Source organism: Ranitomeya variabilis, chromosome 1, assembly GCF_051348905.1.
Source record: "Ranitomeya variabilis isolate aRanVar5 chromosome 1, aRanVar5.hap1, whole genome shotgun sequence".
Lineage (NCBI taxonomy): Eukaryota > Metazoa > Chordata > Amphibia > Anura > Dendrobatidae > Ranitomeya > Ranitomeya variabilis.
Window position 1 is genome coordinate 799,011,699 of NC_135232.1, and position 14,113 is coordinate 799,025,811.

Below are 14,113 nucleotides of genomic sequence, written 5' to 3' on the forward strand. Positions count from 1 at the left end.
GGGAAATTTCTCTAGAGGTGAGCCAGGACTATATTTTCCTCTGCCAGGATTAGTTAGTCCTCCGGCCGGCGCTGGGCGTCTAGGGATAAAACGCAGGCTACGCTACCCGGCTACTGTTAGTTGTGCGGCAGGTTTAGTTCATGGTCAGTTTAGTTTCCATCCTTCCAAGAGCTAGTTCTTATGTTTGCTGGGCTATGTTCTCTTGCCATTGAGAACCATAACACGTGGCTGGGCAATATACTACGTGGCTGGGCAATATACTACGTGGCTCTGTGCTGTATACTACGTCGCTGAGCAATATACTACGTGGCTCTGTGCTGTATACTACGTCGCTGTGCAATATACTACGTCACTGGGCAATATACTATATGGCTGGGCAATATACTACGTGGCTCTGTGCTGTATACTACGTGACTGGGCAATATACTACGTGGCTCTGTGCCGTATACTACCTAACTGGGCAATATACTACGTCACTGGGCAATATACTATATGGCTGGGCAATATACTACGTGGCTCTGTGCGGTATACTACGTCGCTGGGCAATATGCTACATGGCTCTGTGCTGTATACTACGTAACTGGGCAATATACCACGTCACTGGGCAATACACTACGTGGCTGGGCAGTATACTACGTCGCTGGGCAATATACTACGTGGCTGGGCAATATACTACGTGGCTGGGCAATATACTACGTCACTAGGCAATATACTACGTGGACATGCATATTCTAGAATACCCGATACGTTAGAATCGGGCCACCATCTAGTACTATATAAATGCCTATGTGGGGTACTTTATACTATATTGAGGACTATTTGGTGCATTATACTATATGGAGGCTATCTAGGCGGTCATCATACAGTGTGGAAATTACAGTGAGGGGGCCATCATACAGTGTTGGAGCCAAAGTTTGGGGGCTACGAAGTGGTCATTATACTATGTGGGTGGTACTATACAGTGAGGGGGCATTATACTGTGCATAATAGAGCCTCATACTGTGTATAGAGGAGCTGTACAGGGGGGAGACTCGGGACATTATTGAATCTAAAGTGGGCACTTATAGTGCTGGAAATATGAGTCATGAAACTTTGGTCTTTGAATATAGAGTATTTTCTGCAACATCGCGGTCATCTGCTCAGGTTCTCCTATACCTACAATTAGGGTGTGTCACAAAGTTGTACTCAAGGTAACCTGGTCAGGGGTCCACTCAGTTCTGAAGAAGGCTCTCACTCCCCTCGCAATTAATAATCACTCGGTGTTCTCTGTGGTCTCCAACCAGAATACCATAAAGGGGGGCATCTCGAGGCTGTATAGATTACTCCTTTCTCAAGTTACCGGTACTTCTAAACATCCGCTAAAAATAAAAGAAGTGGAAACAGGATATTGGGATAATTGACGCTGATCAGTGGGAGGACATGATATTGTTGGTCGCACAGTTGTTCACTAGTGAGACCCACAGGTTATCACAGTTGTATTTATTACATTGAGTTTATAGAACCCCTAAATTTTTGCATAAAATAGTGGTGAGGCCAGATGACTTGAGCCCAAGATGTGGGCTGGGCCCAGCGGATATTATGCACATGATCTGGGCATGTGTTGTAATTGGAAACTTCAGGAACCGAACTGTAAATTATGTTGGTAATGTGTTTAAACTTAAGGTACCTTCACATTAAGCGACGCTGCAGCGATAGCGACAACGATGCCGATCGCTGCAGCGTCGCTGTTTGATCGCTGGAGAGCTGTCACACAGACCGCTCTCCAGCGACCAACGATGCCGAGGTCCCCGGGTAACCAGGGTAAACATCGGGTTACTAAGCGCAGGGCCGCGCTTAGTAACCCGATGTTTACCCTGGTTACCAGCGTAAAATGTAAAAAAAACAAACAGTACATACTTACATTCGCGTCCCCCGGTGTCCGCTTCCCGCACTGACTGAGCGCCGGCCCTAACAGCAGAGCGGTGACGTCACCGCTGTGCTGTACTTTCACTTTACGGCGCTCAGTCAGTGTGGGAAGTGGACGCCGGGGGACGCGAAGGTGAGTATGTACTGTTTGTTTTTTTACATTTTACACTGGTAACCAGGGTAAACATCGGGTTACTAAGCGCGGCCCTGCGCTTAGTAACCCGATGTTTACCCTGGTTACCAGTGTAAAACATCGCTGGTATCGTTGCTTTTGGTGTCAAACACGACGATACACGCCGGTCTGACGACCAAATAAAGTTCTGAACTTTGTTCAACGACCAGCGATATCACAGCAGGATCCTGATCGCTGCTGCGTGTCAAACTAAACGATATCGCTAGCCAGGACGCTGCAACGTCACGGATCGCTAGCGATATCGTTTAGTGTGAAGGTACCTACTCACCTTCGCATCCCCCGGCGTCCGCTTCCCACAATGACTGAGCGCCGTAAAGTGAAAGTACAGCACAGCGGTGACGTCACCGCTCTGCTGTTAGGGCCGGCGCTCAGTCAGTGCAGGAAGCGGACGCCGGGGGACGCGAATGTAAGTATGTACTGTTTGTTTTTTTTACATTTTACGCTGGTAACCAGGGTAAACATCGGGTTACTAAGCGCGGCCCTGCGCTTAGCAACCCGATGTTTACCCTGGTTACCCGGGGGCCTCGGCATCGTTGGTCGCTGGAGAGCGGTCTGTGTGACAGTTCCCCAGCGACCAAACAGCGATGCTGCAGCGATCGGCATCGTTGTCGCTATCGCTGCAGCGTCGCTTAATGTGAAGGTACCTTTAGGAATCCTAAACAATCTATAGTGTGCATTTTGGGTTTGTTTGACAGTGTAACAAAGGATGTGAACGTAAGGGTGGCACTTAAGAGGATTCTGTATCTAATTAGGTGGACTATCAAATCCCACTGACTGCATAACACACCACCAAGATTCAGAGAATTCATGGATAAAATATTTTTGCTGCTACGTTTGGAGGAACGGGTATACAGAAAATGGAGGGCTATTCATAAATATCACAAAATATGGGAGGCTTGGAGAAATTACCACGGTATTTCTATATTATCCTTATTGGACTGAACTGTATGTATTCCAATGTCTGACCCATCTTCTGTTGAGACACACAGGTTTACAAAAATGTACACATATGCATGGTATACTTCGCTTCAAATATGCTTTATGAGGGTGTAATGTAAGGGGGGGAAACTAACCAGGTTTGTCTCATCTGTAATGGGTCCAGAACCGTCGGGTCTGTTACCTAGGTTACAGGGGGAGAGTTTGGAGTATCAGACTGTTCCCTGTGCTCGGGAGAAGGGGGCATGGCTAAGCAGACAGTTGATGGGCGTGCAGGAATTCAAACTGTGGAGGCAGGAACGCCGAGCGAGTCCCGTCAGAAAAGATCAACTGTGAGACGACGGGGCTGCGCTGACAGGAGCCGACCAAAGGGGTCCTGCTGACAGACCGCAGATACTGCTGTCCACGCTAACATCGCTGTCCTCATTTACATTGCGGAGCTCCACGAGATTGTTGACTCGGCTGACGACATTGACAAAACTGCCCCGGCCGGCAGTACTGACTGTGAGAGGCAAGGTCTGGGTACGGGATACAGACGCTCATCGGTATGGCACCGCAGACCGAGCTGGCCATTAAAAACTGTATCAGGACAGTGTCACAAGCCCCGATAGTGTAAGGATTCTCTCCGCTGAGGGAAAAGACCATTCCCCCTTCATCCGTTGGGGCCAGTGCCCGTGCTAGAACCTCAGACTATCACCGCCATTGTCAGGACTGGGAGAGGACATCGACAGTCAGGACCACAGGGGGACACCGTCAACGCCAGGAAAGTTTCCCTCATTCTCCGCAGAACTGGGACAGATCCCCTTTGTGGCAGAATCTAACAGTCCCAGTTACAGACAGGAGCACATCTGTGGCTGGAGCCCAAAGTGTTAAGTGTATGCTTTGTATTATTCTCCCCTGTTCGTTATAAACCCCCATTAAAAGTACACTCGGTATTAGGGATAACTCCCTCCCTTTGTTTATATATCTCCCTGCCAGGAGTTACTGTTTGTAAATTAAACCCACTTGTTAACCCTTAGTCTGCCTTTTATCCGTACTGCATCCCGCTACCTGCTTACAGTAAAATGAGGTAGAATTAATACAATTTGCTGTGCCGATTATAATGATGGTCTGTTTCATGTATGGTGGGATTGTATAATTGTCCAGAGATGTGAAGGGGGGGGGTGTTACCTATTGGTTTTTGCTCGATTGTTAACCAAAAACCTTACTAAAATTATAAAGGAAAATAAAAGACTGCGGAGCCCTGGGCAGTTGCCCAGTTTGCAGTCCCCCAACCCTCCTAGCGCCGGCACTGACTGTACCTAGGGCTTACTTTTGGAGTAGGGCTAATATTTCAAGCATACTCCATAAATCCTGTAAAATCATGCTAAGGCTTATTTTCAAGGTTGGTCTAATTCTCAGGGAAATAGCCATTATTCTCTATTAGTAATGAAAAAATTAAAATGTAACCATTTTAAGCTAGGTGACATTTTGTATAGACTATGGATATCTCTGCTATTTTCAATTAGCAGGGTTGTGACTGCTGTGATGGGCTTATCAAGGCAGAATAGACCAAAATAGTCCTTGTCTCCATCTCTAAACGAACACCTGAAGTATGGAGATTTCAGCATAGTTTCAACACAATCTTAATTCCAGTGCTTGAACCTCCTGTAATCTCAGAGTAGGGATGTTCACCGCATATGCACCATTGCTCCATTCATTATTGATTATCCCATAGACAATAAATGGAGCAGCGGTGGGACCGTCACTCCATTCAAATAGGGAACTCTACAGCCTTGATCCCAGAGATCAAACATTTATCACTTATTCTGTGGTTATGTAATTAATTGCATTTATGGTACAAACACTTTAAAAACTCACCTCTACCACCTAATGGATTATTTATTTCACGGATCTCTTCGTTCTTAGTGGAGTCATAGTGTGTTGCCCTCTACATTCCAAAAGTAGTGAAGCCTTACTTACAATAAAGGGACTTAATAATGCCTGTTGTCAACAAGGAGCACACAGAACTGTAGGCATGCATGCATGACGTTTCTACCTTTAACCATGTACTGCTACTAAGTTTTAGAAAGCATCCGCAAAACTTGACTTTAGAGCAGTCAACCACGTCAATTCTTATGACATTCAGGGCTCGTGCACATTGCTTTTTTTTCAGTCTGACTGATGTCCGTGAAAAAATGGACCACACTCAGACCAAATTAATTCATTGGGGCAGTGCAGATGACAGATTACGGTAATTTTTACTGACTGATTCAGCGTGTGAATAAAAAAAAAAATTGGAGCATGTACTAGTTTCTTCTGTAAATCGAATGAGACACGCTCATTCAAGTCTATGTGTGCGCAAAAAATGAAATTTGATACCATATGTTGCCACAGTAAAACATCCAATTTTTACAGATTCATTGCAATTCTGTAGCACAGGAATCTGTACATGGTCTTGTAAATGATTAATAGCTGTTGCTCTAAAAAACAGATTGTATACAGACTGCATAGAGTGGGAAAAAAAAAATCGGCCCACTTTTCTGGATGAAACTGTGAAAACGAGTTTTTATATACTCGGGTGAACCTAAAATCAGGGAGAGCTCAAATACTCCTATTTATATACAGACATAACCATTCAGGCTGTTTCATACCCACCCTAAAATTAAGTGCTCTGCATGTTCCTATCTAAAAGCTTTACCAGAAATGCAGAAATTTTCATGAAATAACCAAATTTATTCCCGGAGTTAGAATATTAATCTAGATGAAAAAAAAAAAGGCAAGAGTGCAATCTTTATAAATAATCTATGTAAAAATCTATCATTATATAGATAATCTCCAATTATATTACAAAATCTGTTGACAAAATAGCACATTACATAAATACAAACATTTTGGGGAATTATATTACAAAAATGATCAATTAAATAACAGCTAACACAAATACAAATCTAGGAAATGCAATTTTCTAAGCTGTATTTGCATACAAAGGAGGTAATAAAAGGATTAAAGAGATATTCCATTGCATTCGCAGTAGTTCTCAAACACTTAATGAATGATAGTATATCTCCATAGCGTACCAATATATAGCTTTAGATATCCACTGGGAAACTAGGGTTTTTCAGTGTAATTTAAGGCTTTAAAAGCAGATACCACATCAATAGAAATATGTTATATCCTGTTATCCTAGAGGTGGAAAGTTGCAAGGTTTCATATTACAGGAAAACATACACATTTCCATTGTACGTATTCATTAGTGATTCCTGTAGGCTTTCTAATGAATACTTTCTGTGGAACCTACAAAGCCGCACCTGAAAGAAATTGGCAGTTGTCCAGCAACTTGGAGAGGTGACCATTCTGTATTTGCAGATGACAGATATGCTGGTAGCACACACGTCACCACGACTTTCTTCTTCACTATACAACATAGAATGACAGCCAGTCCCTACTGCAGGAGATGGTTTCATAAATTACGCTTTGTTTCTCTGGGATGCCATCTACAGGTGTGAATGTGCTTTCAGCTACAGTATATTCAATAAAAGGTGACCAATTGCATATGTATTGCAAAATCACAGATCTGTAAGGAAAGTGCAATGTGTGTATCAAATACCAATTTGTTACATACCTAGTAGAACTTGTCACCACCAGAAATGCCATCTAGTTCACCACTAAATCTGTTCTCAAAATTTAGTGATAAATTCAGGCAAATAGCATTTATATAATGTCTAGCTGCCATACTGGAGCAGTGGCTACAGGGAAAAAAATCAAGTTCTATTTTCCCTGCAGCCTCTTACTTCCAGTCATTGAGGCAGTGGGCTGCTACAGACACCCATCACTACACAGCGTGTGTGGCTTTAATCACGCCCTGCACTTTGATTGATAGCTCACTCTGCAGCATTTGTGTATGTAGAGCAGGCTGTCAATCAATGTCCCGGCATTGATTACGGCGCATTGTGTAGTAAGCGGTGACTGTACCATTCCGCTGCACCGCCCTGATGACTGGAAGCGAGCGGTTCCTGGAAGAACAGAACTTCATTTTCTTCCTGTAGTCTCTGCTCCAGTAAGCATGCCAGACATGATTTAAACATTCTGTACCTTCAGATTACCACAATAGCATTAGCAAATAGCTTTCTGAAGGCGACAACATTAAGCCTTCAGCCCACATAAATGCCACAAGAATGTGAAAATGGACTGTTCATACATAGTGTTTCACTGATATGTTCAGATTCAGTTGTACCGAAATGATATATTGGGAATCGATTAGTTCTACTGATTTGCAGTTCACATATATCATCAAAGCCCCTAACTACCCTAAACATTTTAAAGAAAAGGTAAAATTTGTGCTTAATACTTGCATGAAGAGAATTCATTTATAGTAATCAACACTGCCCTGATGATTTCATCTATAATGATAGCCTTTATTTTTTGTTGCTGGGGCCCTCAGGTCTTTGAATATAGCACCTGATCCTGTATCCTAGCAAGGTAATTTTAGTCCACTGGTCAATATTTCATTTTAGAGAATGACAATTGTACAGAGGAAAACATACACACTTAGTAATTGTAGGAATTTCTCATTGTGAGAAAACATAAAAATATTTACAGACATTCAGAATTCACTCACATCCTTTGCCTTTGAGACATCCACTACTGCACAGACACAAGCTACGAAATACCTGAGAATGAAATACTTAATGGTTTCTCATTCATCTGTAGAGGGAAAACAGTAAATCTGTTAATAGTGTCTCAGTCTGCAACTCCGCTGTCCAGCTGAAAGCCAATCTGTTCATGACAGGCTAAATACGCTAGTTCATAGCCATCTCACAACTAGGATTTGTGGAGGATCCCTGTAAATCTTGCCATAACAGGACATAAAAATGCGTTCATTTAAAATCTTAGTTTGGAAGGCATGATCTTCTTTCTTTATTCTTAAATCCTATGCCCTTTCAATATAACCAAGATTTTCAGGCTTAACTGCAGGACTCATCTGGGTCCGATCCACAAGTCTTGTCATTCAAGTAGATTTGAGAAATAAATGGAAATAATCTTGATAATGTTGTCACCTCAAGTATCTTGAGATCTGTAGATGAAATAAGCAATATAATAATTAGGCTATGTGCACACGTTCAGGATTTTTAGCCGAAAAAACGCTTACAAAAGCACCACATCATTTTTAATGGATTCCGCATTTTTTGTGCACATGCTGCGTTTTTTTCCGTGGCGGAATCGCATTACATAAAAAAAACGCAGCATGTTCATTCTTTGTGTGGAATCGTGGGGATTCTGCACACATAGGAATTCATTGATCCGCTTTCTTCCCGCATGGGGCTATGCCCACCATGCGGAAGTAAGTGGATCATGTGCGGTTGGCACCCAGGGTGGAGGAGAGGAGACTCTCCTCCAGGCCCTGCAAACCATATACCTGTGAGAAAAAAAAAAAATTAAATTAAAAAAATCGTGATATTCACACCTTCCGGCGGCCCCCGCAGCCTTCATGCTCCTCGTGATGCTCCTGTTCCCAGTAAAGCCTTGCGACAATGACCTGTGATGACGTAGCAGTCCCACTAGACTGCCATGTCATATGGGGTGATTGCCGCGAGGCATTACTGGGAATGGGAGCTGCCAGGAGCATCGCGAGGAGCGAGAAGGCTGCAGGGGACGCCGGAAGGATTTTTTATTTTTTTTATTATTTTTAACATTATATCTTTTTACTATTGATGCTGCATAGGCAGCATCAATAGTAAAAAGTTGGTCACACTTGTCAAACACTATGTTTGACAAGTGTGGCCAACCTGTCAGTCAGTTTTCCAAGCGATGCTACAGATCGCTTGTAAAACGGTAGCATTCTGCAAGCTAATTACGCTTGTAAAACGCTAGTGTTTAGCGGGAATATGCATGCCAATTTCGCATGCGTATTTCCCGCGGCATGGAGTTGCAGAATTGCCGTGGAAATTTCAGCGGCAATTCTGCAACGTGTACACATAGCCTTAAAGAGGTTGTCCACTACTTTAACATTGATGGCCTATACTTATGAGAAATCATCAATATCTGATCTATTGGGGTGTGACACCTGGCACTCCTGTGATCAACTGTTTTCAGACGGAGCTGACTAATTGCGGAGCTGCACAGAGCAGCTCAATCTACTGTACAGTACCCACCGCCGGGTACTGCACATCCATCACCTATTCAAATCAATATGGGGCGGATGTGCAGTACCCAGTGGTGGGTACCATACAGTAGACAGAGATGTGATGTGCAGATTCCTAACTGGTCAGTTCTGTCAGACACCAAGAGCAGATGATCGGCTGGGGTGCCGATTGTCGCTCCCACACCGATCAGACATTGATAACCTATCGTAAGGATAGGCCATCAATGTTAAAGTAGTGGACAACCACTTTATAAAATTTACAAGGACTAAAATCTGATACACGTGGACTGCTTTTACCACCTCTTCTACCAGTTGAGACATATCTTAGTATGACACGTGCACACAAATAAAAACGTAGTTAAGTCCACAAATATTTGAACAGTGACCGAAACTTCATGATTTGGGCTCTGCATGCCACTATTTTTTTTTTTTTTTTATTTAAAATGAAACAACCAAGATGCAATTAAGTGTGGACTTTCAGGTTTAATTTAAGGGGTTGACCAAAAATTTCCTGTGAAACGTTTAGGAATTGCAACCATTTTTCTACAACGCCTCCTCACTTTAGGGGTTCAAAAGTAATTGGACATATTAATTTTAGCATAAATATAATGTTCATTTTTAATACTTTGTAAAGAAAGACTGCCTGAAATCTAGGAACCCATCAATGTTTCCTATTTTGTGATGCTTTGCCAGCCCTTTACTGCAGCCGACTTCAATTTTTGATTAGTTGCGGGTCTTTCTGCCTAAAAGGGAATTGGTCACCATATTTGTCCTATGCTGAAAACAGTCCTCCCTGTGTGTCTCTAAGGGCTTGTTTCCACTTGCGAGAAACACGTCCGTGTCTCGCATGTGAAAACCAAGCTCTGGCGCCGGCACTCCAGAGCGGAGCGTGTGGCCGCATAGCAACACATGGAGCCGCACGCTCCGCTCCAAAGTGCCGGCGCCAGAGCTTGGTTTTCACATACGAGACACGGACGTGTTTCTCGCAAGTGGAAACAAGCCCTTATCAGGTGCCTTGTTTCTGATAAATCATCTTTTATCATTTTATATAAGTGACCTCTTCCAGGCTATGGGGAGGATGGTACCTGGAAGATGACTCTGCCTCCAGAGCTTGTTTTACAATAAGGAGAGTTACCAGTGTGAGAAAACTAACTGTCACAGAACAGAAGAAATGAAATTGTTTTTCCTCCAAACACATTTTTGGCTTTTATATAAGTGACCTCTTCCAGGCTATGGGAAGGATGGTACCTGGAAGATGACTGCCTCCAGAGCTTGTTTTACATGAAGGAGAGTTAACAGTGTGAGACAACTAACTGACACAGAACAGTAGAAATGAAATTGGTTTCCTTCCAAACACATTTTTGGCTTTTATATAAATGACCTCTTCCAGGCTATGGGGAGGATGGTACCTGAAAGATGACTCTGCCTCCAGAGCTTGTTTTACATGAAGGAGAGTTACCAGTGTGAGACACCTAACTGACACAGAACAGTAGAATTGAAATTGGTTTTCTTCCAAACACATTTTCAGCTTTTCTCTCAGCATTGCTATATTGCAGCCATGTCTGCCAGTGAGCTGGAGGCTGAGAGGAACCTGCAGATGTGTCAGATATCAGGAAAGCAGAGAGCAGCCATTACACATCACACTGGTGACAGTAGTAAACTTTACACATCACACTGGTGACAGTGGTAACCTTTACACATCACACTGGTAACTCACACTTATATTTAAAATAATCACTGGAGGCAGAGTTATCTTCCAGGCACCATCCGCCCCCGAACCTGGAAGAGGTCATTTATATAAAGTGATAAAGATTATTTATCCACAACAACACAGCTGATATGAGACACAAGGAGGACTTTTTTCAGCAGTCTATAACCTGTATGCCCATATTTATAGATTAGATAGGTCAAATGTGTGGCAAATTCCCTTTAAGTTTTGTCTTAAGAATGTGAAATGCATGCTTGAAGGAGTGGAGATCTGATGATGGACTCGGCCATTGCAGCATATTCCACTTCTTTACCTTAAAAAAACCTCCTAGGTTTTGCAATACATTTTGTGCGATTGTCCAGCTGTACTGTGAAGCGTAGTCAAATCAACCTTGCTGCACTTGGTTGAATTTGAGAAGAAAGTATATCCCTGTACACTTCAGAAAATATACGTCTGCTTCTGTTATCAGTCACATCACCAATAAATACTAGCGACCCAGTGCTATTGGAAGCCATGCATGCTCATGCCATCATCACTATGTTTTACAGAGGATATGGTGTGCTTTGGATCATAAGCCGATGTAAACCTTCTCCACACTTATTCCCATCATTCAGGTACAGGTTGATCTTCAGTTCATCGGTCCATATAATGCTTTTTCAGAACTAGACTGGCTTCTTTACTTGTCTTTTGTCAAAGTCTAATCTGGCCTTTCTATGATTAGGGCTGATTAATGGTTTGCACTCTGTGGTGAACCCTCTGTATTTGCTCTCATGAAGTCTTCTCTGCATGGTAGATTTAGATATTGAAACACCTACCGTATTTTTCGGACTATAAGACGCACCGGATCATAAGACGTATCCCAAATTTTCAGATGGAAAATGGGGAAAAAAATTAATGCGTCAAATGGGGGTCAGTCTTACAGTCCTGAATTCAACTTACCCGGGGGAAATCGGCAGCGCTGGTGGAGTGGAGTCACATGGGGTGTTTGGTGGTCCGGCAATGATATGACCCAGACTGGTGGGCAGGTTCAGCGGTGCGAGGCTACGGCAACATTTTGTGAAAGCTCGGAGCCCCCGCACATCCATTGCTGTGATGCGGTGGTCTCCGGGAAATCCTATCCCAGTCTAGTGCTGCAGATTCGGCGGTGCTCGGTGGTGCGGAGGGGCTCCAGGGACATTTTGTGAAAGCCTCCACACTTCTATTGCCTCGATGATGTGGGCGCAGATAGAGATATTGGCAACGAGATCTCCAAGATCTCGGGAAACGAGATCTCGGAGCCAAGATCTCAATCTGCACATGCGCCGCCTCCAGCGACCATTTTCCCGGGACCCAGATTGATTCCCCAGGCGCAGATTGAGAGTTTTTGGGGGGAGAACAGTGTGATTCATAGTCCGAAAAATACTGTACTTCCTGGATAGTGTTTTTACTTTGGGTGGAGATTGAAGGCATTTTTCTTCACCAAGGGAAAGATTCTGCGATCATCCAGGCCTTTTTGAGTTTCCAAGCTCACCAGTGTGCTTTTTCTTTGCAGAATATGCTAAATTGTTGATTTGGCCACTCCTAACATTTCTGCGGTCTTATTTTTTCATCCTAATGGTGGGCTATTTATCTTCATTGATAACTTATTTGATCACATGCTGTGGGTTCCAATTGCCATATCTGGAATCAGCTCCAGACATTTTACCTGCTTAATTGATGATGGATTAACTAAGCAAAAGCTGAAAAGCCTATTCAGCCAATTAAAGAGCTTTCGAGTTAATTTTCCAATTACTTTTGGTCCCTTTAAAATGAGGCAGCTACATGTTAAAGACCTGTAATTCCTAAACCTTTACTCCCATGAAGATGTGAATACATTCAAACTAAAGCTGAGAGTCAGCACTTTTAGATAATCAATTTTGGCTTACTGACTCTTGAATATGTTTTGGTAAACTGCTAAAATGACAAAACTTGTGTCACTGCCAAAAGATTTCTGGACCTAACTGTATTTATAGGGGCTATGTATTATATTTTTTTAAATTTATGTCTTATGCTGGTTAATGGCATGGAAATCATTCCAAACACTTTGTGTAATGACCACATACACTAATCATTCTCATAATTTTATCTGCTGTAGATCTACCGGTTCTCTGCATGCTGAGCTTTCTGCCTATGCACAGTGTACAATTCCAGTCAGTGATGGCGTTATAGAGAGCTCATGAATATAGAGGATTGTATGGCAGCAAGATTACTAGTCATCCTGTGATAAATTCACAGTAATATCAGCAGGAGATTAACAAAACTATCTCTACATTTTGTTGCTCTCAAATTAGATGGCAAAAAAACAGGTGACAGATTCCCTTTGAAAGGTTAAATAAGAAAAAAGAATAAAAGTTGCAAATTGGCTATATATATATCCTATCATAATTTAGGGCAGCACGGTGGATAGTACTGCAGCCTTGCAGCGCCGGGGTCCTGGGTTCAAACCCCACCAAAGACCACATCTGCAAGGAGTTTGTATGTTCTCTCCATGTTTGCGTGGGTTTCCTCCAGGTTCTCAGGTTTCCTCCCACATTCCAAAGACATACTGATAGGGAATTTAGATTGTGAGCCCCATCGGGGACAGTGATGATAATGTGTGCAAACTGTAAAGCGCTGCGGAATATGTTAGCGCTATATAAAAATAAAGATTATTATAACTAAAGATTATTATAATTACCTAGTAAAACAGTAATTTTGTCTAATGCTGAATTATAGACAAAAGACTATAGGTATGCACCTATACTAACCCATGATTTTCATCTCCTCTAGGCCAAGCTCCCATTATATTCAGCTGGTTCTCCAGTTCCATAATACGCAACCCAATATATCCTGATGAGAAGAGAAGCAGTAAAACCCTGACAAAAAAGAACAAAGAAAAGGTCATCCCTTATACTATGAATACAAGTGAAGCACCATGTTCAGACCAAACCAGACCCACTAATAGCAAGTAGTACTTTACAAAAAGACTCACAGCAGTGTATAGATAACAAGGAGAGAGTTCACAGCCCTTGGATCTGTCCACTGTGTGTGGCTGCTGTCAGAAGTTATCTTTTCTCGGCAAACACCCCCTAAAAAGACAGACACAATGATTTGATAAAACATAATATTTTTGGGAATTGTTTAGCCCACATCCATAACTTCAATGCAATGTTCCAGTTATTATTTAATAGGATTTCTGAAGTTGTTTTCAGATTTACAGTATACAAAAATGATTTGCACACAAGCAGCT

At 42.6% G+C, this 14,113-nt stretch overlaps 1 protein-coding gene across 2 annotated transcripts in view; it reads right to left on the minus strand.

Annotated features, from left to right (window-relative positions):
* Window positions 1–5,789: 5,789 nt before the first annotated feature.
* Window positions 5,790–14,113, minus strand: part of LOC143785131 (GRAM domain-containing protein 2B-like) — a 121,695-nt gene continuing 113,371 nt past the window's right edge. For both annotated transcript variants that reach the window (XM_077273810.1, XM_077273818.1), the window contains exons 11-13: window positions 13,856–13,952; window positions 13,632–13,739; window positions 5,790–8,090 (exon numbers count right to left, since the gene is read on the minus strand). In XM_077273810.1, coding sequence (XP_077129925.1) covers window positions 8,075–8,090; window positions 13,632–13,739; window positions 13,856–13,952 — 221 coding nt within the window. In that variant the 3' untranslated portion in view covers window positions 5,790–8,074. The remainder of the gene's footprint in view (window positions 8,091–13,631; window positions 13,740–13,855; window positions 13,953–14,113) is intronic.